The sequence below is a fragment of the Engystomops pustulosus genome, chromosome 3, assembly GCF_040894005.1.
Source record: "Engystomops pustulosus chromosome 3, aEngPut4.maternal, whole genome shotgun sequence".
Taxonomy (NCBI): Eukaryota; Metazoa; Chordata; class Amphibia; order Anura; family Leptodactylidae; genus Engystomops; species Engystomops pustulosus.
In genome coordinates, this window is record NC_092413.1 from 61,014,307 (window position 1) to 61,040,006 (window position 25,700).

Consider the following 25,700-nt stretch of genomic DNA (forward strand, 5'->3'; position numbering starts at 1 on the left):
CTTTAATAATACACTAATTATATAGGGCTTCTATCATACTATAAGAATTTGAGAATCATGAGTAAACATCACTCATCATGTGAATCCAGATGTGGGTCTGCTTAGCCGATATGAAAGCTACACTATAACAGTTGACGATTCATCCGTCTGTTAATGAACGTTATGCATGCCCATATTGTATTTATAATCCACATCTACAGGTTTGGTTCCTTTGTTTGGCTTTTTTAAAACTTAACACATCCAGTTATTTTGTGTTTTTTAACTGATTATTGTCAATCATTCTCTCTTACCCAACCAACATTTATTCTCCAGCTGATCCGCGCATTGGGGGAGGCGGAGTTCCCACTATCAATACACCAGTCATGTGATGATTCACATGACGAATCATGTGACTTGGGAGCACTTCCGGTGGTACTTCACTTCCGGTTTTCCGTGTCCACGAGGTGCACGGGATGAAGTGGGACGCTTACACCGGACTCCACCCCCCCGCAATCAATGGCGAATCGCTGATTGGGTAAGTTAGCACATTTATACTTTGATCTGTGTTATGTTATTTAGGATCATGATTAAGACGCAGCAGCGTCGAAACGCGTAGGTCCTTGTTGTATCCATCTATATTTTTATCGCATGATACAATAAAGAAGAATTTTTAACAGTGCTATCTGTGTGGAGGCCAGAGTGCCGCCTGAATTCGCTTTATAAAATGAAATAAAGGTAAAAAAAAAATAAATCAGCAGACTCTGCCTAATTCTAATCAAACCCCTAATAAATTGTCCCACTTCGGTGTTTGAGGTGGATATGCGTGTCACTAAGAGCTAAACACAACGGTCGCAGGTCTCCCAGCAAATTCCTCACAATATGGTACTAGCTGCACTACTAATGCCAGCAAGCCCAGCCACAAGCAAACAAAAAAAAGGAAAATATAACGCTATTGTAGGCCTAAGTAAGCCGTTGGGGTTCTCCTATGGCTATTTTGTAGCCTACACTGAAAGCACACTGCTTTGCAAGATGAGTTTGAGCCATAAAATGAAATAAAGGTAAAAAAAAAATAAATCAGCAGACTCTGCCTAATTCTAATCAAACCCCTAATAAATTGTCCCACTTTGGTGTTTGAGGTGGATATGTGTGTCACTAAGAGCTAAACACAACGGTAGCAAGTCCCCCTGCAAATTCCTCACAATATGGTACTAGCTGCACTACTAGTGCCAGCAAGCCCAGCCACAAGCAAATTAAAAAAAAAAAAAGTATAACGTTATTGTAGCCCTAAGAAGGGCTGTTGGGTTCTTGTAGAATCACTCCTGCCTAACACTATTCTAATAGAACACCCTAACGCTTTCCCTGACCAGCAGCAGCTCTCTCCCTAGCGGCATCCAGAAACAGAATGATCCGAGCAGCGCGGGCAGGGGCTAGTCTATTCCAGGGTCCCCTGATCTGGCCATCCAACCACTGCTATCGACGTGTAAGGGTACCACGTCATGCTGGGTGGAGTGCAGAGTCTCCTGGCTTGTGATTGGCTCTGTTTCTGGCCGCCAAAAAGCAAACGGCGGGAGATGCCATTTTCTCGAGCGGGCGAAGTATTCGTCCGAGCAACGAGCAGTTTCGAGTACGCTAATGCTTGAACGAGCATCAAGCTCGGACAAGTATGTTCGCTCATCTCTAGTAAGAATGTACAGTAGTTCTGATGGTATTACAACATTGTCTGATCTTAGTTCTGTAAATGTTGCAGCTATGTTGATTGGAAACTTGCAAATGTGATGACAGTTGAAAAGAGAAGTCATAAACAGAATTAATGGCCATTCGAATTCAGTTTTCCATTATGGAATAAAACTTATGCTGATTATAAAAGAAACAAATGTGATCAACAAGTTTTCACTTTAATGCAAAAAGTCTTTAGTACAGAAATATTGGTAGACTGCCACTGAAATATATTTGGTGAGAATGGTCCAGCCCTTTTTTTTTGTTGTCAAACTATGGAAACCTTAAAGGACATCTACCAACAGGATGAAGCATTGTAAACCAAGAACACAATCGTGTGCCCCCTTTGGCAGGATCCACTTTTATTTATGCTTTTATGCCCTTGTTTTTAACATTTAAATTTTTTTTAAAAAATTATGCAATTGAGCATAAGGGGCTTCAGGCTCCACTAAAACCTCTCCGGCTCATTTGCATAATGATTTTTTTTTTTACAAACCAGGAAATAAGAAGCTAAAAGAAGAGCGGATCCTGCCAGAGGAGGCACATACCAGTATGTCAGTGTGCTTGATTTACAATCCTTGATCCTGGAGGTGGATGTCCTTTAACAAAAAAAGATCTGGTATAGACTGATTCAATGAATAAAAGACAGAAAGGGAACACAGGGATAGAAGACTCAAGTGCAGTGTTTGAATTTCACTCAAAAGGGTTAAAAATTAGGGTGCTCACCTTTGGGCTATCTTGTAGCCTAGCATGGACTAGCACCTTCTTTAGGTTCAAACTGATAAAAAAAAAGTGCATGGCAAACATTGTTTGAGTGGTGATATTTATGTAAGAATACAAAGCCTCTTTTCCAATATGAAAAGTGTGCGGAATAGTGATAATAACATGATAGGAGGATTCATCTGTCGATCAGCACCATCCCGGCTGATACGCGGGAGGTATTGAAACCATAGAGGTTTCTGTTAGTGTGTGGGTAAAATATAAAGCATATATAAAGTGTACATAGTATTAAAAAGTTAATAATATTGCAGGATATATAATAACATCAGGTATATAAAACAAAAACATTAGAACCGTAAAAAATTCATCCAGTGTGGCACTGTTTATTGGGCCCCATAGATGCTGTATTTACAACCATATTGGATTCTATTTTTAAATGTGTAGTGGTAAGTATATGGACTATTTTTAAGGGAGCATCAGAGGAGTATTAGATCCTACCCTCGCTCCATGGTAACTGATGACTTCTTACTGACTATTACGGAAGCCGGACAGGACCACAAAGCTTTCTCTATTTTCGATCATGGCTGTGTAAGGGTCCGATCGTAAGGACTATAAGTTCAATGAGTAGCCGGACTCGGTCAACTCTCCTCAATGGACGGAGCATCACTATAGTTAATACTCTTATTAGTTGTTTCTAATAAGTGCTTGGTGTAGTTAAATTATGTAAATACTACAATTCAAGGATGGAAATAATTGCTTGGTATGATGTTCAGTTCTCAAATGTCTCAATCACTTCATTCAATCCTTCAGAGGCTCGTGAATGTAACCTAATACGATTCTTTGTTGTTTAATGCCATTGTTTGGTCAGGAATGTCCTCTGAGTGACGGAGATGCAGTTAAAGTCTTTATTGTGTACTGTAGTGAGATGTCTAGATAGACTCTGGAGCAAAAATCCCGATTTGGTTTTACATCTGTGGCCATTCAATCACATACAGTCACATATTGGAGACCGCAACTACAGTTAGGCTACATTCACACTAACGTATGGAGGACGTATATACGGCCAATATATACGTCCTCCATAGACGTATACCATTACTTCCTATGGAGGGGGGGGGTGAGCTGCGCTCACCTCCTCCTCCTCTCCCCGTGCACTGCCGTTGCCCGCTATGGTACGGTACGGGCGGGCAACGGCAGTGTGAATATAGCCTTAATCAGACATATTATGAAGTTTGAGTCACAGATCATTCTTTTTTAATGAAGAATTTCTCTTTAGGGATATTTGAATGAAAAAAGTTTTTTTTATCTGTAATTGATAAACTACATAAACATTTTTTATGGTGGCATTTATAGGCACCCTTTGGTGGTGCTTTACCCTGGATATTTTATATTTTGGTTTTTTTTGTGCATCTGAGTTTACTGGGTGCGATGATAATCTTTACAGTTTTGGCTTTCCTGAATGTGATTGCAGGTACATTTGGAAGGATTTTTTTTTCAGATGAGGATCATTCTTCAGGATTTTCCAGTTCTTTTGCAGTAAATTCCCTATTGCATTATTACCCCTATCAAATGTGGTAATAAAGTTGGATTGTATAGATATTGGGTTTTGAATGGTAAGTTTTTTTTGGAAGTAAACATTCTTTTTGAGATGTATATAAATTTCTTGTATACGTATTTTGTATAAGTGCTTTAGGATATCCCTTCTTAAGTAACCTGTCATAGATGATTTTCGCCTGAATTTTATACTCAAACAGGGTGGTGCAGTTTCTCCTTATTCCCTAAACTGACTGAAAGGGATGTTCTTCAGCCATTCATAATAATTGTTTCTCATTTGGTGCTGGAGTGAAGCAGAGGCCATAGCTTTTGTTGAACATGTAAATGACAATCTTTGGGGATTGAAATTCACTTCAACATTTGACTCTATAATTTTCTTAGATTTGGAAATCAATAAAAACAACCAACACAGAATCAAGACCAGAACACACTTCAAAAAAAGTTGATGGGAACAGCTATTTGAATTACAAAACGCCAATTATCATAAATGGCTGAAGAAAATCCCTTTCAGCCAGTTTAGCAGAATAAGGAGAAACTGCACCATCCTGATTGACTATAAAATTCAGATGAAAATCTTGTATGACAGGTTCCTAAAGAAGGGATATCCTAAAGCACTTATACAAAAAACGTATACGAGAAATTTATATACATCTCAAAATGAATGTTTCCTTCCATTCAAAACCCAATATCAATACAATCTCACTTTATTACCACATTTGATAGGGGTTATAATGCAATTGAATTTACTGCAAAAGAACTGGAAAATCCTGAAGAATGATCCTCATCTGGAAAAAAATCCTTCCAAGTGTACCTGCAATCACATTCAGGAATGCCAATACTATAAAGAGTATAACCCAGTAAACTCAGATGCACAAAAAAAACCCCAAAATATACAGGGTAAAGCACCACCCTCTTGCTCTCTTTTGTCTTCACATATATTGGTGGTTATCAAGGAATAAAAATTGCAAGACCCCCCCTATCTTAACACTACAACCCTACTTTCGATAAAACCCCCACAACTTTCTGCTGACATACACAAAATAATTAAAAAAAATGCAATGACACTCAATAATCTTGGGAAAACTTTCCACTAAAATGGTAAAATTTGTTACCTGTTGTGGGAATTAACTGATATCCAATTCTTAATTTAACAAAACTTTGCAAGAGAAAGCAGTTTCATTAAAACGTAAAATTTATACCCAGTGTACAGGATTTCACCTTAATCTGTTCTGCTAAATCTTTCCAAAACATATTGATTTGTGGCCAGTGCCATAGCTGATGTATATCATGCACAAGTAGTGATCTACACCTTTTACAAGTTGTTTCTTTCTCACCAAATTTTTCAACTGTTTTAGCAGTGTGATACAGGCCATGCAGTATTAAAAGCTGTGCTAAACATTGGGCCAGGTTAAATATCTATCTGGGATAATTCCTTATTTCCTTTTTTCATATCCTAAGCCTGCAACCCAATGTGCACCAGCTCTCACATTAACATATTAAATTATCCTCTAGTATCTTTGATGACAACTTCCCAGCTCCTGTCCCAAAGGAGGAAATAAGGATACAGGATTGGGCGGCAGGAACAATGGTGGAATCTGGTTTTGAAACATGAGACTTATTCCATGTTTGGCATGAATCTCTGCAAACATTTTACAAAACCACCCTCCCTAATTGGTGCTGACCCATGACCCCGATCCCCTGATGACGCTGGTGCTCCAGCGAAACATGTCGGGGGGGGCTCGTGTTTGGTTTTTAGAGAATCATAGTTGTGGCTGTTAATGAGTAGGGTCGCTGCAGAAATCCACTATTCCAGACAATACGATTGAGTAGCTACTCATCCTGTGATATGTACATATGAAAAATAGCAGCCCAACATGTGAAATTTTTAAAACAGTTGAGTGTGATTATTTAATAATTTTATAAAAGTTAAGTTTCAGGCCTGGCCAATAAGGCATTTTTTCTCTCTTAGGACAGTTTAGAAAATTTGGTATATGTTGACCCATGACTATCCCTTTTCACGGCCTTGTGTGTTTTTGCAATTTACAGCACTTCATATAACAAAAATATTTTGGAAAATATTCCATTATAATGTACCATACTTCTGATTCAGTGCTGAAATTGACATTGATCATTTATTTATAAGTAACATGAAAAGGGTTTGTGCAAATTATTAAAAAAATAAATAAATAAATGTTAGAAAAAACAACCTAATACGATGCTCATTATCTCTAGTGCTGCACTTCAATTCTCTGTGATGTGATTTGTTTACATGGCTTTAGCCATGATGTTTCTATCAATGAAGCTAAATTCCGGCCTCAGCTCTTATGTGCTGCAAATCACTGAGGCCAGTGGATGGCTGGATGGTGATGTGCATTCGTGGAGAGTTAGGAAGAACATATAGGTATAGGTTGTTTCTTTATTATAACCTTTCAAAGCATATTGTGATTTTTTTTATAACTTTACCCTTTAATAGATTTTTCTCCATTGAAAAATATGTGGTTGCAGGGTAAGCCTGGCCCATATTTAACTTGTCAAGGGCATGCCTTTCCTTTCACTGAGGTTTTAATCCAACATTTTAAATTAGTTTGTTAATAATTCTTTTGTAAGAAATTTTTCAATGCGTTAAAATTATTCAAAACATGGTTTTATCTGTAACTTTTCTTTGTTTCTGTTCAGACTCATAAATACATTGTACAAGCGACTGTATTGTATAGAAGTTGGCCACTTACAGAAAGTCAAACTGCCTTTGTTCAAATGCTAAAGGAGATGGACAAGTATGAGATGAAAGGTAGTGTAAAAGTTTTTATGGATATATTTGTTGAAAATAAATATGTAAATTTAAAGTGTGTCTGCTCCACAATCAAATTTTGATCTTTACTAATGGGGTAGCCCAAGCAAAATTATATTTTAAATTTGTCCCTGAAACACTGGCCAGAAACAGAATAGAAAGTGATTACCTTTTTTTTCCCCTAATGATCTGCAACGACCCCCACAGCTCCTCTTTTTTTTTGCACTGCAACCAGCAAATGACCACTGCATCCAAACAGCTACTGAGCAGTGATTTGCTTCATACTGAGGCTTAGCTTGTATTTGTATTAGCTTGTATTAGTTTCACCGCCAAGCCGCTGATTGGCCTCAGCTCTGTTGAGTAACTGATCAGCAAATAATTGATATGGTTTGTGTAATGTAAAGTTATACACTTTTGCTATATACTTTCTGTATCAATTCCTCACAGTTTTCTAGATCTCTGCTTGCTGTCATTCTATAGAAAGCTCCTATGTTTACTTCTGTCTATGGCCATGTGATGGACACGCAGGTGCACAAGCCATTATTATTACACAGCTATGATTACTCAGTGATGACGGCTCCTGCACCTGCCAGTCCATAACAAGAAAACATAACAAGATAACATAGAAAGTTGATATTCCGCTTTTTTCTTTATGTTGAGTTCTCCAGAAATGGGAAGTTTAACCCCTTAACGCTCTGCGTCGTAGCTCTACGGCGCAGAGGTACAGGGGAAGTATGAAGAGGGCTCACGAGTCCTCTTCATACAGAGGTGGGGGTTGTTGCATATTGCAGCAAACCCCCACCGCTAATAACCGCGGTCGGTGCTTGCACCAATCGCGACTATTAACCCTTTTAACCCTTTCATTTCTTTATCACGATCGCCGCGCCCCCAAACGTCATCGGGGGGCAGCGATCGTTTGCCTTGGTAGCCTCGGGTCTTCGTTTGACCTGAGGCTTGATGGCTTCTGCAGATTTGTTACAATGAGCCAGTGGCTCATTGTAATGAATGAGCTGCAAAAATGCCATATATTGCTATAAAGAAGTATTGCAGTATATGGTAGGAACGATCTGACTATCTAGGGTTAATGTACCCTAGATGGTCTAAGAATTAGTGAAAAAAAAAAGTTTAAAAAATAAAAAAATTAATAAAATATTAAAAATTCAAATCACCCCCCTTTCGCTAGAACTGATATAAAACATAATAAACAGTAAAAATCACAGACACATTAGGTATCGCCGTGTCCCAAAATGCCCGATCTATCAAAATATAAAAACGGTTACGGCCGGCGGTGACTTCCGAGACAGGAAATGGCGCCCAAATGTCCGAAATGCGACTTTTACACTTTTCTACAACACATAAAAAATGGAATAAAAAATGATCAAAATGTTGCACAGAGCTCAAAATGGTAGCAGTGCAAAAAATGACACCTCACACAGCTCCGTGCGCCAAAGTATGAAAAAGTTATTAGCTTCAGAAAATGGCAAAAAAATTTTTTTCTTTTTTGTACACATTCGTTTAATTTTTGAAAATGTATTAAAACACAATAAAACCTATATAAATTTGGTATCGCCGCGATCGCACTGAACCAAAGAATAAATTAGGTGTCTTATTTGGAGCGAAGAGTGAAAGTCGTAAAAACTGAGCCCACAAGAACGTGACGCACATGCGTTTTGTTTTCAATTTTTCCACATTTGGAATTTTTTTTCAGCTTCGCAGTACAGGGCATGTTAAAATAAATAACATTACGGGAAAGTAAAATTTGTTACGCACAAAATAAGCCCTCACACAGGTCTGTACACGTAAAAATGAAAAAGTTATGGATTTTTGAAGGTGGAGAGCGAGAAATGAGCGAAAAAACCCTGCGTCCTTAAGGGGTTAAGGGAAAGCCCTAGGCTGGTGTGAACTGGTCTTTACAGTCGAACATATAATATGATATTGGTCCCAGAACCTCACATTTGAATATAAAGTAAATTTCCTGCTCTTTAGAATCTTTAGATCTTTCCGTGGAATTAAATATCAGGTAAATTCCATACTCATTCAACCTAGGTCTAATGTCCTTGCTACTAGGAACTCATAATCAAATATACAGAAAATGGCTGGTTATTAAGAGCTTACAGTCAAATATACATTGTAATAAATCTATTTACTGTATACTATCTCCTTGGAGCGGATACACAGTAAATGCCCTGCTCCTTTAACCCCTTAACGAGGCGTGTCGTAATGGTCGGCTACATGGAGAGGACTGAGACACCACTCACAGTTCTGTAGACCAAAGTACAGGCAGTCCCCGGGTTACATACAAGATAGGGTCTGGAGGTTTGTTCTTAAGTTGAATTTGTATGTAAGTCGAAACTGTATATTTTATAATTGAAGTTCTAGACAAATTTTTTTCTTTTGCCCCAGTGACAATTGGAGTTTCAAAATTTTGGCTGTAATTGGACCAAGAATTATCAATAAAGCTTCATTACAGACATCTTACAGCTGATCATTGCAGTCTGGGACTATAGTAAAGCATCCAGAGAGCTTTACCAGAGGTCACAGTGGGCAGAGGGGTCCGTCTGTAACTATCGGTTGTCTGTAAGTCGGGTGTCCTTAAGTAGGGGACCGCCTGTATACAACAATTATTAGCGCCAGAATATGGCAAAATCAGGAGGTTTTAATATTTGTAAAATTATGAAAACATTATAAAACCTATACCCGTGATAGCAAAGACCAAAAGAATAAATTAGACATCTCATTTGGGGTGCACAGTGAAAGAGTGTTTTTTCACCATTCTCACTGCATTTGGAATTTTTTCCCCATTTCCCAGTGCACGCCATGGAATATTCAATACCATCACTATGAAGTGCAATTTGCTACACAAAAATCAAGCCATCACAGAGCTCTATACGTGTAAAAATAAAAAAGTTATAGATTTTTGAAGGTGGGGAGGGAGAAATGGAAATGAAAAAACAAAAAAGGGGCCAGGTTGTTAAAAGGTTAAGCTAAGACTTATTTTGTCTTTTTATCAGCTATATACAAGTAAGTGTAATGCAAGATAAAGATAAACTTCAAATCATTGACCCCTCAGCTGTGGGTGATTGTAGAGGGCTCAGCCCTGTTTATAGCCAGTAATTGTTAAAGCATTAACCCCTTAACAACCTGGCCCTTTTTTGTCTTTTCATTTCCATTTTTCACTCCCCACCTTCAAAAATCTATAACTTCTATTTTTACACGTAAAGAGCTCTGTGACAGTTTATTTTCTGCGTAACAAATTTCACTTTGTAGTGATGACATTTAATTTTCCATATTGTGTACTGGGAAGCGGTAAAAAAATCCAAATGCAGTGAAAATGGTAAAAAAAACGCATTTGCGCTGTTTTCTTGTGGACTTGGATTTTAAAATGGAAGACCCAAGGTTATCATAGCAACGACTCGGCGCTCCCTGATGATGTCACGGGGAGCGACAATCTTCGGCAAGATGGCGGCGCCTATGAGCCCTCTCCATGTACCCGGACCCGATGCACGCCGTAATTACGTACTATTACATGGGTGCTGGCATCTTGGCTTGGATCGTCGCTCTCCATGATGTCATCGGTGAGTGGCGATCCATTGCTATGACAGCCTTTGGTCACACAAAGAATCAAGGCTGTCTTGTTTAGCACCATTTATTAGAATGTGCAATTTGCACATTTTAATAGATGATGTGCAAAATCTCCATATACTGCAATAATGTAGTATGGCAGTATATTGTAGGATAATCAGACCCCCTAGGGTACTTTAACCCTAGGTTGTCTGATTGATCCTACCATATACTGCCATACTACAGTAAGGCAGTATATGGGGATTTTCTTCCTCATTTATTTCAATGTGCAATTAGCATATTGTAATTAATGGGTTAAAATGGAAGACCCAAAGCTATCATAGCAACGAGTCGGTGCTCCTCGATGACTACAGTATGGCAGTATATGGGGATTTTCCTCCTCATTCATTACAATGTGCTGATAGCACATTGTACTGAAAGGGTTAAAACGAGACAGCCTCGGGTCTTCAGAAGACCCGAGGCTGTCATGGTGACAAATTTCTGCTCTCTGATGATGTCACAAGGAGCAGTGATCCTCGGCAAGATGGTGACGCCCATGCAAAGCTGCCGGAAGCGATCAGCGACATAGCACCAGTGATCAGTGCAATATGCAGCAAAGACTTACCGGTTATGGAGGTGGCTCAACCCGTGAAGCTCACAATTGAATATAGAGTAAATTCACTGCTTATTTGGTCACTCCTAAGAGACTTTCTAGTCATATTGAAAACCCATAGGGGCCAAGGGTGCATACTTATCCGCTCCAGCTCCTGATTCCCACATCACTCCAATGCTTCTGGTTTATGGCCTTGCACCTGATCCGAAGTTCCAGGGTTTCACAGAACTCGTTTAAGCCAATAAGTGGCTTCCTCTTAAGAGGCACTCTTCGACTGAAATGTGTCTTGTGACCTCATGGGACCAGAAGTACTAGAGCTCCTGGGAGCTACAATGAAAATCCTTATTATCCAGTTGTCTATGTGCCTCCCCCATGTAAAGCTCAGTCGACGAAATGACAATGTTCCCCCCTTTATCGGCCTCCTTTATGAGAAAGTCCCTATGTTTTGTCAGTTGACATATTTTGAAGTCTATTGTTATCCGGTCTGAGCTGCTTGATATCTTGGAGGGTGCACTCATAGAAAATCTGTAGTGCTGGGAACATAGTCAAACTTAGTGTTTTCTGTGATGGTACCCTATAAGGGAATTTCTTCTTACCTGTATGTTCAATATTTTCCAAAAGTTCCGAAAGGTCTCTGAATGTCTGTCTATCGCCCTCTGCTAAGGTGTCAAAGAACTACTTGCCTATAAAAAAGGTATAGGTCCTTCGTTAGTTCAAGTTTATCCAACTTGTATATAGAAGAGAAGGATAAACCCTTTTTCAAAACATCATGTTCACAGTCAGAGAATACAAATGATGATAAATTAATAATCTGTAATCATTTACATTAGCCAGATTAGCATTCTTTCATCCACGTGTTGGTTTCTCATGCTTATAATACGGGAAACGCTCCTGATGGCTAGGCCCTCTTTTCTTACTTTTTCGTTGGTCTGAGGAAGATTCTTCTTGTGAACTTTCCAAGTCACTATATTCAGAGGATTGTTGGTCCTGTGATGAGTGAGGGTTGTTGGTGAAAGGTGGTTTAATTTTCAGGTTTTTAATCCTCTTCTGTTACCCCTATGTGACCACCTATATCAGTGATGGCTAACCTATGGCACTGGTGCCAGAGGTGGCACTCAGAGCCCTTTCTGTGGGCACTCAGGCCATCACCAGAGATGACTCCAGGTATATTCCTGCAGTCCCAGACAGCCCAGGACTTGCTGTGCACAGAGGTATTTTAAAGTGACAGCTGTACCTGGGACTATTTTCTGCTTATTGGTGTCCTCAGGTGGTGGTATCAATGAAAACTGTGACAGAGAAGGGAGTATAAATCATAAATGAAATTTCTGTATTGGCACTTTGCGATAAATAAGCGGGTCTATGTTGTAGTTTGGGCACTCGGCCTATAAAAGGTTTGCCATCACTGACCTATATACTCTCTCATAATGACGATGAAACTTCTCCTGTTTACCCTTGTTAGGGATTTTTTATGCAGGGCCCCAACAGCCCTCTTGACTTTTGTAAGGTGAGTCCTAATTAACCCTTTCATGATTGAACATAAAGACCAAGACATACGTCAATCTCTTAGTCAAGATCTTCTCCTCTTTAATAATCAAAATGCATAATATATAACAGAAGAATCATCAAAGAGGCGTGAATAGTATACTGCAAACCTATTGGTCATCAGCACATTCTGGGAAAAACAATTAATTAATTGTGCTCAGTTCTCAGAGACCTTGTACACAGATATTGTTTATACTAATGCTGAGAAGAATAAGATAAGTGACTCCAGAATCACATTATTATGCAGCTTCGAGGACAGACTGGCTTCTCATTAAATGTCAAAGGGTATAAGCTGACAGGCAAGCAAACAGGTTACATAAAATGAAGTTTGAATCATGACATTAACTTGACAATGGTCAGGGAACATGGCCGCTATATCTAAGATGGCGGACAGTAGTCAAGATGGCGTCCGAAACCAGTGCGATCTCCTTAACAATTCCCCCCTTTGAGCTTCGCTGGCCTGTAACTCCATCCTGAGCGACCTCCTCAAGCTCCAGGTACCCACAGGTAGGCTAAGCCCATACCTGCTGGACTTGTTACCTCTTCACCAGATCCCCTGGAGGCCAGTCACTCAGGGGTTACAGGCCTGCACACTCAAATCACATCACTGAGTTCCCATAGTCCATAGGTTTGTAAACAGGCAGCATCATCCTCCGCTCCGGGCACTTCTCCTGTCGTGGTTCTTACCGCTTGGACGGCCATCTGGGACATGGTGGACTTGATGAGGGGGACCACACAACACGCAATAAGTGACAACAGCAAAATCACAATCCCCAATATCACCCCCACTTAAAGGAAACCCTTCCAATCCCCCAACCACAAAGTGAATGACAAAGTGTCCACCCCAGAGTTTCTCTTGAGTTCCCTGGACAGTCCTCCAATCCTTCCAAGTGCATGGGTAATGGATCCATTGGGGGCGATGTCATCTGGGATGTATATGCGACAAGCCGCTCCCACCATCTTACAGACTCCTCCCTTCTCAGCAAGGGTCATATCCAAAGCCATGCGGTTCTGGGAAGCATCTCCGATATAATTCACATATCTCTGTTGATTACAATAAAAACAGTTAACTCAACCAACATCTTTGCTCATAGCTCTCTGGGGAATAATGGACTCTAGACCTGCCCATATCTGATTGTGGGCCTTGTACTCATCTGGGACCCCCCCCCCCTTGGTGCTCCCACTGTATCCATATAAACGTTGTCATCTAGGTGCTTCTCTCTCAGACCTTCAGAATCCTTTGGGATTCTCTACCTTTTCTTATGTGCCTGATCAACCTTATCCCTGGGGATCACGAGGAAGGAATACACAAGTTTTATCACCGTACTCTCACCTTCCCAGCCTCTAGGCCTGACCTGACTCTCCTATCCCCACAAATCCTGTACACATCAGACACTGCTAATACAGGGTTACCTGTGCTGTCAATGTTATAGAAGGTCATTGTCTTGTTGCACCAACCGTAGGTCAAGTCTCCTACCCTGGGGGCATCCTGGTCAGCCCTATAGATACAGTGATAGTCATGGTTGGGGTGTCCCTGAGCATACAGTCAGTCAGAAGAGACCAGCTAGCAAGAAGAATAGGTTAATCTGCAATAGAAAGCATGGAAGCGTGCTGACTTCCCTCTAGCTTCAGACATGGCACTGGTCAGTAGGACTTGGAAAGGACCATCTTAGTGAGGCTCCAGACTCTCTCTCTGGTGTCTCTTTACCACCACGTAGTCTCCAAGCTTCAGGTTATGCGTCCTGAGGTCTCTGTCTGCATCTGAAAAAGGAATCAGAAACACTTTTGCCGACCTTTTTCAAGGCCTGGCTCAACTGTGTGGCATGTTCCACCTGGTTTCCTGCCATCAGCAATAGCGTCTGTGGGAAGTAGGGGCCTAGTCTGGGTGCACAGCCAAAAAGTACTTCAAAGGGGGACAATCCCATCTTTCTGGTGGGTGTGGTCCTAACTGAATGATGGTCAGCAGGAAAGCACTCGCGCCATGGTTTCGCTGTTTCTTCCATGGCCTTCTGGATCTCTAACTTAAGAGTGCCGTTTAGTCTTTCAATCCCACCACTAACTTGGGGATGCTAAGGGGTGTTCAGGGCCTGTTCTACACCCAGGAGGGACAAGGTTTCAGGTCTTTACCTGTCCAGTGAAGTGGGTTCTGCGACCGGACTCTATGGTCTCTGGAAGTCCAAACCTGCAGAAAAAATCTCACTCACCCACTTCTTGGCTGCAGCTCTGGCAGTAGCCTTGGTCATGGGAGAAGCTTCTGGCCACCCTGGAAAGAGATCAATGCACACAAGCACGTACTCCTACGTACCACTTTTTGGTAGCTGGATAATATCCATCTGCAGTCTCTGGAAGGGATACAGCAGCTTGGGTGTCACCTTCCGTGGGGTCTTTACCACCTTACCCGGGTTGTGGCGGGCACAGACTATAAAGGCTTTCACTAGTCTAGTGACAGGGGTAGTAACCCCGGGCAAACCACTTGCGGTTTATGTGCACTAGCATGGCCATTTTGGCTATGTGTGTGTGTCCGTGGGATACTTGACTTACTTTCGGGTGCAGGGCTCCTGGCAGGCACACCCTCTCTCCCAGCATCCAGGTCCCATCGGCATCTGGGCTCCAGCTCTCCTCCACACTTCCTTCACTTCTGATGACTCTCGGGCCACCAGGGGCTGGAACACCTGTGGATCAAACTTTTAGCTCAGAACTCACCGCTGAGACTTCAGGACAGTCTCCGGGCTCCATCTGTGCAGCTGCCTTCGCCATCCCGTCAGCCACATACTTGCCCTTGGCTTGTGGAGTTACCAAATTGTGTGTGGTTTAACTTTTATTATCCTCACCTCTTGTGGAAGTAAGAGAGCATCCATGAGCTCTTTAACCAGCGTGCCATGCTTAACGGGGGTCCCTGCAGAGATGAGGAAATCTCTAGCCTTCCATATAGGTTCATAGTCATGTTTAGACCCCAGAACTATACCTTGAGTATAGATGTTTGCCCTTTTACCTTCCACCAGCTGTAGCACTTCCCTGAGTGCCGTCACTTCACCTCCTGCGCTGACCTGTGTGGAGGGAGTGGTTCTGCTTGTAGTACCTCATGTGCGCCACTGACCACTGTATATCCAGTGTAGAACCGTCTGTCTTCTCCTGCAGACCTGCATCCATCTATGAGAAAAAACTCAACATCTGGGTTAATCACCCTTCTCTCCCCCCCTCTCTGAATCCTGGAAGACTGGCGATAGAACGAAGGATTCAGAGCTGTGCACCTTATCAGTGTATCCTGGGGCATCAGGAGTGCACACTGGAGTCTGAGCTGTCTGGCCTTTGCTCAGATGCTTGGGCTGTACTTGGGTGAGGACACTGTACAAGGTATGTGGGGTTTGCACTGCAACTGAGTGATCTAGGGTCTAGGATCAGCTCACTGGCCTTGCTGAGCAGATTGCTGGCTGCAGCTACTGACACATGAGGGGCTCCCCTCACGACTGAGTCTAACCGGGCTTAATAGTTGGGCCACTGGGGAGGCCACCACGTTCCTGGGCTAAGACACCTGTGGCCTACATACTCAGTGCAAATTAAAATAAAAGGTCTGGTTCAATAGGATGTGCCTAGGGCCGGGGCAAACAGGATTTACCAGCTTAAGGCTATGGAATGCATCAATTGCCGACTAAGGGCAAATGGGGAAGAGGCAATTCAGTCAGAAAGGGGCAGCAGACCTTATCCCAGGCCTGCAGGAGCTGGCCAGTGCTAGAAACATGTGAAAAGGCTTAGGGCCTCAGGGCAGGGGCATATTCTGGACTGCCAGCTTTCTTTCCTCTCTCAGGTATCTGCCTGTGGCTGAGAAGCAGTGGCCTAGGAAGACCACCTTCTCCTGGCAGTACTGGAGTTTGTCTCTGGGAACTTTGCAACCCTTCTAGAACAGAAAACACATAATGTCAATAAATGCATCCTGGCAAACAAAAACAGTAGGTCCTCCCCATACTGGAAAGGAGAACATCCAGTAAGGGGCTAGTCTGCCAGTCTGCTCCCTGTAGGGCCGTGGGGTATTGGCTGGGTGAGTTTTACCCCCCCCCCCTTGTGGGAATCTACATCAGGTATACTGGAATACTGAACTGGTAAAGGCAAATAGGTACTGGTAATCTTCATGTAGGAAGAAAACATTTGCCAAATCAATAACAGTGAATAATATGTCACTCTCAGGGACTGCTGCCAGTTTGGGCTAGGGACCACTGGGCTTCGGTACACTCATTGGCAGCTTGGAGGTCATGGACCATGCTACATGTATCCGGTTGTTCTTTCTGAGTCTTTTCTTGACCGGGAATGGGCTAAAATCATCATCGGACTAGCAGGGGAGAGTTCTACAATGAAAGGCGATAACTCTGTTTGGGGGGGGCTGTTCTCGCTGACATCCTTGTCCATAACCACCCCCCTTGTCTTGCCCTGTGGGGGCCGTCTCCGCCACTCACTACAGTAATGTCTCCTCCCCGCAACGCCCACTTGGGTTGGTCGGTTGAGACTTCCGGAGATGTTGTCAATCTCACTTCGGCGTGGTCTGTGAAACATCCTCTATTCCCTCTGTACGTCAATGTGTCAGAGTCCCTCCACCACATCTCCAGCCCAGTGTTCTGTGCTACCTATAAAGTTCTGGCCAGACTCCAACGTCTCAATAAAATCCAGGTACACTTAAGATGGTTTTTAATCAAAAAGGAACAAAAGTCAGTCATAGGCTCTGTAATACAGTTGGGGGGCTCATTCTTGCTTAGTCTGTTCATGGGGTACACAGGAGGACATCACATCATACTGTATTCTTGTTCCACAACCAAATAAATTCCTTCAAGTCTTTTTTAGATTGTCAGGGAGAACTCTAAACGCAGCGATCTACCCCTCCCAAATGTAAATGTTCTCACTAGCCTGTAAACCACAAGATAACAGAACACAGATTCCAAGCAACTCAATCTGGAGAAATTCAGTTTTCCGTGAACATCAAGGTCACTATCGTCTCTCTCGTAGATAAGACAGACACAGCATTCAGGCAAGGCCTTAGACATGTCAGTTCTTCACAAAACAAAACGCAGCTCCAACAGCCCCCACCCTTTTGTTAACCCCTTAAATGCCAGAAAGCAGGTACCGGAGACATTGTAACACTTTTTATATTAATTTTTCACTAATTGTCTGAATCAATAAATTTTAATAATACTCAAACAAACAACATCCCTCACTCCCAAGACCCCTAGCAGACGCCCGAAACAGGGTCAGCTGTTTTCCTACAAAGCCCCACAACCGCTTTTATGGCTGCCAACAGCAATCAACTTTCAGGGACTTGAAGGGAATATAACTTAAAATGGCCCCCACTGAAAAATAAACTGACTTAAGATGGCCGCCACTGAAGAATGGTAGGGCGTGTCATCTTCTCTAACCACCAGATACAGGGGTGGAGTCTGAATTACAGGGGCCATTTTTCACTCCAGGGAAAATATAATAAAATCTCTTTTTCTCAAATTCTTTCCACATCAAAAACTTTGAAATGTCCCTTATCGCCTGTCTCTTTCTTCATTGGGCACTCTGAAGGATTCCTGTCACTCTGTCCTGGTCCATCCGTCAGTCAGAGGCTCTAAGTGTCTGTTTGCAAGTTTTCTCACTTGTATAATCATCAGAGCATCTGACACATCCCAAAACCTTCTAATCTTCAATATGACCTTTCATTTCAACACAAAACTACCATCCCTTGTGTCCGATCATGTCAACTTGCACTTTTCCATCAGTCCTACTTAACTCAACAACCTTCTATCTCTGTGCATCTTTCCCCTCCATGTGGGACACAATCTGAGTAGCTTTTCTAGGTCCGCACCCTTGGCTTACTTTACTTTGCTTACTTCCCATCACAAATGTCTACAACTGCAACACTGCCAAACCTGTCCCCCACAGATACAACAAACCCGACACCTTGTGTGACCAACCCCAAAGAAACTAGATACCAGACTTCCACAGAGGACTCTTTACCAAGTCAACTCTCTTTACTGAACTACTCTCTCCTTGACTCTTTACCAAGTCAACTCTCTTACTGACTCTTTACCAAGTCACTACTAGTTCTTACAGTCATCCACAAAGTCGTTCAGACTCCAAAATGAAGCTAAACGCACACTTGATCAGAGTGGGTCTCCGCTGCACGTGCACAAATTGAGCTCTATACCTCTATGGGCAACCCTATTGACACTAGTCAAACAGTACTATAGACACTATGATAATCTGACAATCACAACAAAGTATCTCCTACTTTAGCAGTGCGGACCTCTAAGGGTTACTCCCTCCCGTCCCACAGTTTCAGCTAACATCACAGACTGTCTGACCATCCGTCACTGTCCAGTCTCTGTCCATCACCTTACAAAGTGGTTCTTTGCCAAAAACTATGAGCTTAGGTTACAGTGAACAACAGTGGCAAATACATAACACAGAGACAGTCTTACCCGGTCCGTCCAACCAGTGAACCAGAAGTGACATATCAAGGTAGACAAGAAAAATTAATATCTTACCCTGAGAGCTCTCTGGTCAGTTCTGTTCACCAAGCCGGCGGGGACCCTTCACGGAAGCTATCTCGGTATTGTTGTTGTTCACTCCTAAGCCCACCCAGAAAAGGACGCCAAATACTGTTAGGGATTTTTTATGCAGGGCCCCAACAGCCCTCTTGACTTTTGTAAGGTGAGTCCTAATTAACCCTTTCATGATTGAACATAAAGACCAAGACATACGTCAATCTCTTAGTCAAGATCTTCTCCTCTTTAATAATCAAAATGCATAATATATAACAGAAGAATCATCAAAGAGGCGTGAATAGTATACTGCAAACCTATTGGTCATCAGCACATTCTGGGAAAAACAATTAATTAATTGTGCTCAGTTCTCAGAGACCTTGTACACAGATATTGTTTATACTAATGCTGAGAAGAATAAGATAAGTGACTCCAGAATCACATTATTATGCAGCTTCGAGGACAGACTGGCTTCTCATTAAATGTCAAAGGGTATAAGCTGACAGGCAAGCAAACAGGTTACATAAAATGAAGTTTGAATCATGACATTAACTTGACAATGGTCAGGGAACATGGCCGCTATATCTAAGATGGCGGACAGTAGTCAAGATGGCGTCCGAAACCAGTGCGATCTCCTTAACACCCTTTATGATTTCTTTTTCAAACTCATCAATTGTTTCTTTAAGTTTCTTCCAGGGCTCAAGTAAGTTGGCTAGATCGAAGGCCCCCAGACCTCTATCATGATCCAGTAGCATTTTAATTAGGATATGTTAGCACTCGGCTAAGTCCTTTTTCCAGATTTCCTTTTCCTGTGAGTTCACCTCCCAAGAGGGGACGATTTGTACTTGGAAAAATGTTTAGTTTTAAATACTCATCTAGGCTCTGTGGGACTTAGAGACATAAACAAACATGAATAAAGAATGGGCTTGGAAAAAAGGTTATATAGTGTGCACTCAATATAGAAAAATAAATAACATCAGGCTATATTTAATACAATGGATAACAATATATCTCATAATGTAGAACCCGATAAATAAATATATAAATATTTTACAAATTCATCCAAGTATCAGTATATATTCCCACTACGGGAAAGTATAAATACATATTCACTGTGAATTGTTATTTCAAATATATACATATTCATCCCAGTGATATGTATTCCTAATTAATGCCCTCTAACGAACACACCTGGCAGCGCAGGACAGGTCAGCAAGTATCATCCAAGTATCAGTATACAGCTAGGAAATATATTCTAAAGTGCCTAGTGATGCAAATAATGCTATAGAGAACAATATACAATTGCACACTGAAGAAGTGACATTACATATTACCAGTCCTGGTTCATGTATGCAATGAGCACCAAACGCATGTCGGCCAATTAGGCTTCATCAGGGGAGGCTTCAGGCTTCATGATACCAGAGGAGGACTGCCTTATGTACTCTCAGCTGCCTGGCGTGTATTTCCGGTCAGCAATGAGAGCATGCGTAATGTGGCCGAATGGGGGTTTGAAGTACGCCATACTGTGGGAGGAACTCACTTGATGGAACGCAAAAATGTGTGTCAACACAATCAGCTCAATAGCATGGCACTAAATAGACGGGACTCACATCCAGTAGATGCACGGTATGTTTCAACATGGTGAAAGGACATAAGAATAAATTGTGAATTCCATATAATCGGGGCTAGACAAAATATGGTACAGATTTAAAATATAAAGAATAATGATCAAAGTACTATAGGTAATGAAAGACCGTGACCAAGAATGAGTAAATATATATTTGGTGCAAATATCAGGTATTGAATATAAAGAATGGCGCACTATCAAAGTATTAAGGATTATGAAAAACGGCGACCTAGAATGAATAAATATAAATTTGGCGCATGTTAGAAGTGTGAATTATGTTAACATGCAATCAAAATTCAACATATCTAAAATTAGCCTAGAAACTTGCAATTAAAAAACACCATATATACGTAAAAAAGGTTAAGTGAAAAGTTTTGCAGGGATATATAGCAAAAAATTAATTACAAGATTGTAAAAATAATGTGCATGTAAAAAAATAAATGATAAAATAATAAATTATACATGGCTCACCGTGTATACATCTATATATGCACCTGGTATCGGTACACAATAAAGTTACTATCCTTTCATGTGAATATACAAAATAATATTGGTGTATTGAATTTTATAGGTAGATTAATAGATTTGTAAACATATACGGTGTGCAAAAAATGATTAAGACATTCGGATTCCCATTTCTTTTAATTATCCAAACTAAGTTAATTAAAGTCCTGGTTGGGTCACGGAGAAAAAGAGAAAAAATATATTCCCACTACGGGAAAGTATAAATACATATTCACTGTGAATTGTTATTTCAAATATATACATATTCATCCCAGTGATATGTATTCCTAATTAATGCCCTCTAACGAACACACCTGGCAGCGCAGGACAGGTCAGCAAGACCTCCTCTTATGGTGAATAATACTAAATATAGAAGTTATAGATATTGGAAATAACCAAATACAAATATAATAAAAGAAATGTATAGAAATCCTAAACGAGTATACTTATAGAAAAGTTATAGCACTCAAGATTTCGGAAGGGACAATGAAGGACTGGCTAACAGGCAAGAGAGGCCAATGTAAAATTTTGAGGGAGTACACACGGTGGAGTTGATATATATCAGTCCAATAGGGCAAAAGGCGTCCCCTATAAAGTCCATGACTGTAGAAGTGGGAATCAAATGCGAGGAACCTTGGATCCTATATCCCATGTCACATCAGGTCGTATCAGAACATATTCTTTGCTATCTGTAATTCACATGTGAAAAAACTGTGACATAAAAGTGTCTGTAAAAATGAACAGTTAGTGAAAAATGAAAAAGTGAGTACCGTATATACTCGTGTATAAGCCGAGTTTTTCAGCACAAAAAATGTGCTGAAAAACGTCCCCTCGGCTTATACACGAGTCAATACTGACTAAAATTGACTAAAAAAATAATAAACTTATATACTCACCCTCCGGTGGCCCCGATGCGCAGCGCTGCTCCCCCGATGTCATCGCGGCTCCCCTTCTGGCTTCCCGGCTGTTCTTCTTCCTTCAGCGTGCTGGGCGCCGCCATGCTCTTCTCGCGGGCGGCGCCTAGTATGACGTCAGCAGCCGCGCGTCATACTAGGCGCCGCCCGTGAGAAGAACATGACGGCGCCCAGCAAGCTGAAGCAAGAATAGGAGCCGCGATGACATCGGGGGAGCAGCGCTGCGCATCGGGTCGCACGGTGAGTATATGACTTTATTTTTTTATTCTGCTGGGGGCACGGCTGTATACTACTGGGGGCAGGCTGTGCTGTATACTACTGGGGGCAGGCTGTGCTGTATACTACTGGGGGCAGGCTGTGCTGTATACTACTGGGGGCAGGCTGTGCTGTATACTACTGGGGGCAGGCTGTGCTGTATACTACTGGGGGCAGGCTGTGCTGTATACTACTGGGGGCAGGCTGTGCTGTATACTACTGGGGGCAGGCTGTGCTGTATACTACTGGGGGCAGGCTGGGCTGTATACTACTGGGGGCTGGCTAGGCTGTATACTACTGGGGGCTGGCTATATACTTGGGGGGTCTGTGACCAATGCATTTCCCACCCTCGGCTTATACTCGAGTCAATAGGTTTTCCCAGTTTTTCGTGGTAATATTAGGGGTCTCGGCTTATACTCGGGTCGGCTTATACTCGAGTATATACGGTAATTGAAAAGTGGAAAGGAAGAGGTCCTTAAAACACAAAATTATTAAGAGGGCCAAGTAGTGTTAAAAGTGATGCAAAGACCATGGTGAAATGTGAGGCGAGTAAGTATTACAGAGTCTACAGCCAGAAAAATCCAGGCGTTAGAGGCTGCTATAAGTTAATATTTACAAGATGTGATAGTAATATGAATCCTATCTTTTGTAGAAACCTGTAAAAGTGAGTTCCTCGTTAAGTCCCTTAGGGGAGACACAGTCCAGCCTATATATCCATCTGAATTCTCTTTGTAGGAGTCTCTGAATCACACTGCCCCCCCTAATGTTCTGGGTAATTTTTTTAGGCCCACAGCCCTTAAGCTACTTGCTGTTTATTACCTGTTTATTATCTTCCTTCCTCAAATCAACAAAAAAAATGTATGGTATTGTACAAAAAAAAGAAGTTATGGCCCTTAAACCAATAAGTAAAGCCTTTTAAAGCTTGGTCAGAAAGGGGTTAAATACAAAAACTATGCCGAACCCTCCTACCATTATGTTTTTGAAGTACAGGAAGACATTGGTTGATTGGAGAATACATGGGGAGAATGTGGCCAAACTTTGTTTAGATGTTGAATCTGAACCAAAGGTCCCAGTGTCAGAATGCAAGTGCTAACAACTGAGTCACCAATCTCATGAAATCTTTAAGAAAAAAATTCCTAGCAAAAGGACAACATGTTCCATGTTTTCTGAAGAACAATCCCACATAGCACATGGATTGCCTAAATCTTCATAATAAGAAGGTACAAGGGTGTGGAGTTCAAAGAGTGAAACTAAATTATTAATTTTAGTAATGAGCCTGAAAAAAAATGAGCAATGATGTATTTCAATTAACAGCTTCATACTTAACTGACATGGGGAGAAAAAAAGACTTAAGCCTGAAAATGAAACACTTGCATTAAATATTTCACACTTTATTTTTACTTCATAGGCAGACTCCTACCCAGGGTGCAAACATTTATTGTTATTTATGTATACTTACAGTACATCATTTGTGTGTGTATGTGTTTATGGTTTTTCTCTTGTGAAATTTCCACACCTCCATATCTTCTTTACATTGTTATTAGATTTAGCCACACCCTGTGAGATCAATGTAAGCACCAGCTTTACCAAAAAAAAAAAATGGTGCAGCTTGAAAATAATAAAATGTAACTTTTTCACAATATGCATTAAAACCGTGAATAAACTTAGGAGAAACACCAAATAACAATCATTAACAGGTAGACCAGCCAAATGCCCACAAAATTCACAAAGCGGTAAACATCATAACAAAGGTTTAAGAAAAATAACTCATATTGGTTAGATCTTACCAAAAAAGAAGAGTTGCAGATCAATGTGCAGGATAGGAGTCCAACATGTGTGGTATGACTGAAGGATAGTAGTCATATAGTGGTGCACCAGGATATCTAGCCTTGTGGCACCATACACTAATAAACTAATCCCTTTCATGCCCCTTGACCTCCTGTCCGATGAAGAGCCTAGTATGCCCTGTAATTTCCTAATAATGGCATCCAATGAGTTTCTGGTATCCTATGAATCAGTGATGTGCCTTGGGGGACATGTGTCAGATTAACAACCTGCAAGTGACTGGCATTAAGGAGTGTATCTAGACAGCAAACAGTTGCTTCTAGCTGCTTGTACTCAGAAGCTGATGGAGTGATTTTTGCTCAAAGTCCAGGGTGTCCGTTTTCGGGGATCTGTATACCCCAAATTTCAATACTTTTTTGATAGAAAGAAATCCGTGTCAAATCCACATAGTTTCTGGAGTGTTTTGCTCAAAGTCCAGGGTGTCAGTTTTTGGGGTTCTGTACTCCCCAAATTTCAAGTGTTTTTTGTTGATAAAGTAGATATCAAGAAATCCATGTCAAATCCACATTGTTGATTAACCAATATGTCAGACAGAGAGGTGGCAGGTGGAGCAGGCACAGGTCGCAGCACAGTAAGGGGACATCTCAGCAGGGCTGACTCTGTGAGGCCAGAACTGCCGGATTCATCTAGCGGCAGTGTGTTGATCAACAACCCAAAGGTTCTTGATTGGTTGACTAGGTCACCCCCTTCCTCCCAAATCACATCTGACTACCCCAACTATGAGTCCGTGGGTTCTTCAGCTACAACCCTTAGTTGGCATGGCCCAGGAACAGGTCAGCGGCCCTCACCTGTCCTCAACCAGTTTCTGTCCTGTTCATTTCCCTCAGCCAGAGATCTACTAGGTGGTCTGGGCTCAGCGGTAAGGCAGACATTGCTGCTTCGTGCAGTAGGCGGGAAAGTAGAGATGTGAAGAGTGGCACGGGAGGTTATGTTGCACTTGCAAGTAGTCATGCTGTGCATACTGAGACTGTTGAGGAGAATAGCAGTGACAGGGAAACAGAAATCGATGATGATGTAGCCGGTCACACAGACGATCGGCGGTGTGGAAGTTTTTTGTTAAGAAACCAGGGGAGCCGAACGCGTGTATATGTAGAAACTGCGGGCAGAAAGTGAAGCTTGGCCAGGGAGCTAACGTTGGCACCATAGCCCTGTGTCAACACATGCAGCATCACCATCCAATGGTCTGGGAGAAATGTTTATCAGATGTGGTGGTCCATCCTGCCGCCGCAACAACAGCAGGAGCACCTAGTGGCACACATGCCATTTCAGCCAGTCAAGGCTCCAGCACCTCTCCCGAAGGGAGCATTGACATCATATTCTCGCTACGTATGGCACCAGCGGTCGTTGATTGAGGCAATTACAAAGAGACAACTGTATGCGTCCAGCCATCCTCAGATGCAGAGGCTGCCCGTGCTCCTGTCCAAGTTGCCTGTATGAACAGAGAAAAGCCATTCATGATTTTTTGATGATGCAAGCGGACAAGAGTCAGCGCATACGTGAAACCTGCCATTTGCTCAGGCCCTTTGAAGAGGCCACGTTACTTGTCAGTTGCCAGGATTACGGAATGAATAAC

General features: G+C 41.8%; 1 protein-coding gene across 8 annotated transcripts in view; it reads left to right on the forward strand.

Moving 5' to 3' along the window:
* The window catches only part of ADGB (androglobin), a 261,865-nt gene that overhangs the window by 174,446 nt on the left and 61,719 nt on the right, over positions 1–25,700 (forward strand). For all 8 annotated transcript variants that reach the window (XM_072140923.1, XM_072140925.1, XM_072140926.1 and 5 more), the window contains one exon: positions 6,646–6,757. In XM_072140923.1, the coding sequence (XP_071997024.1) occupies positions 6,646–6,757 (112 nt within the window). The remainder of the gene's footprint in view (positions 1–6,645; positions 6,758–25,700) is intronic.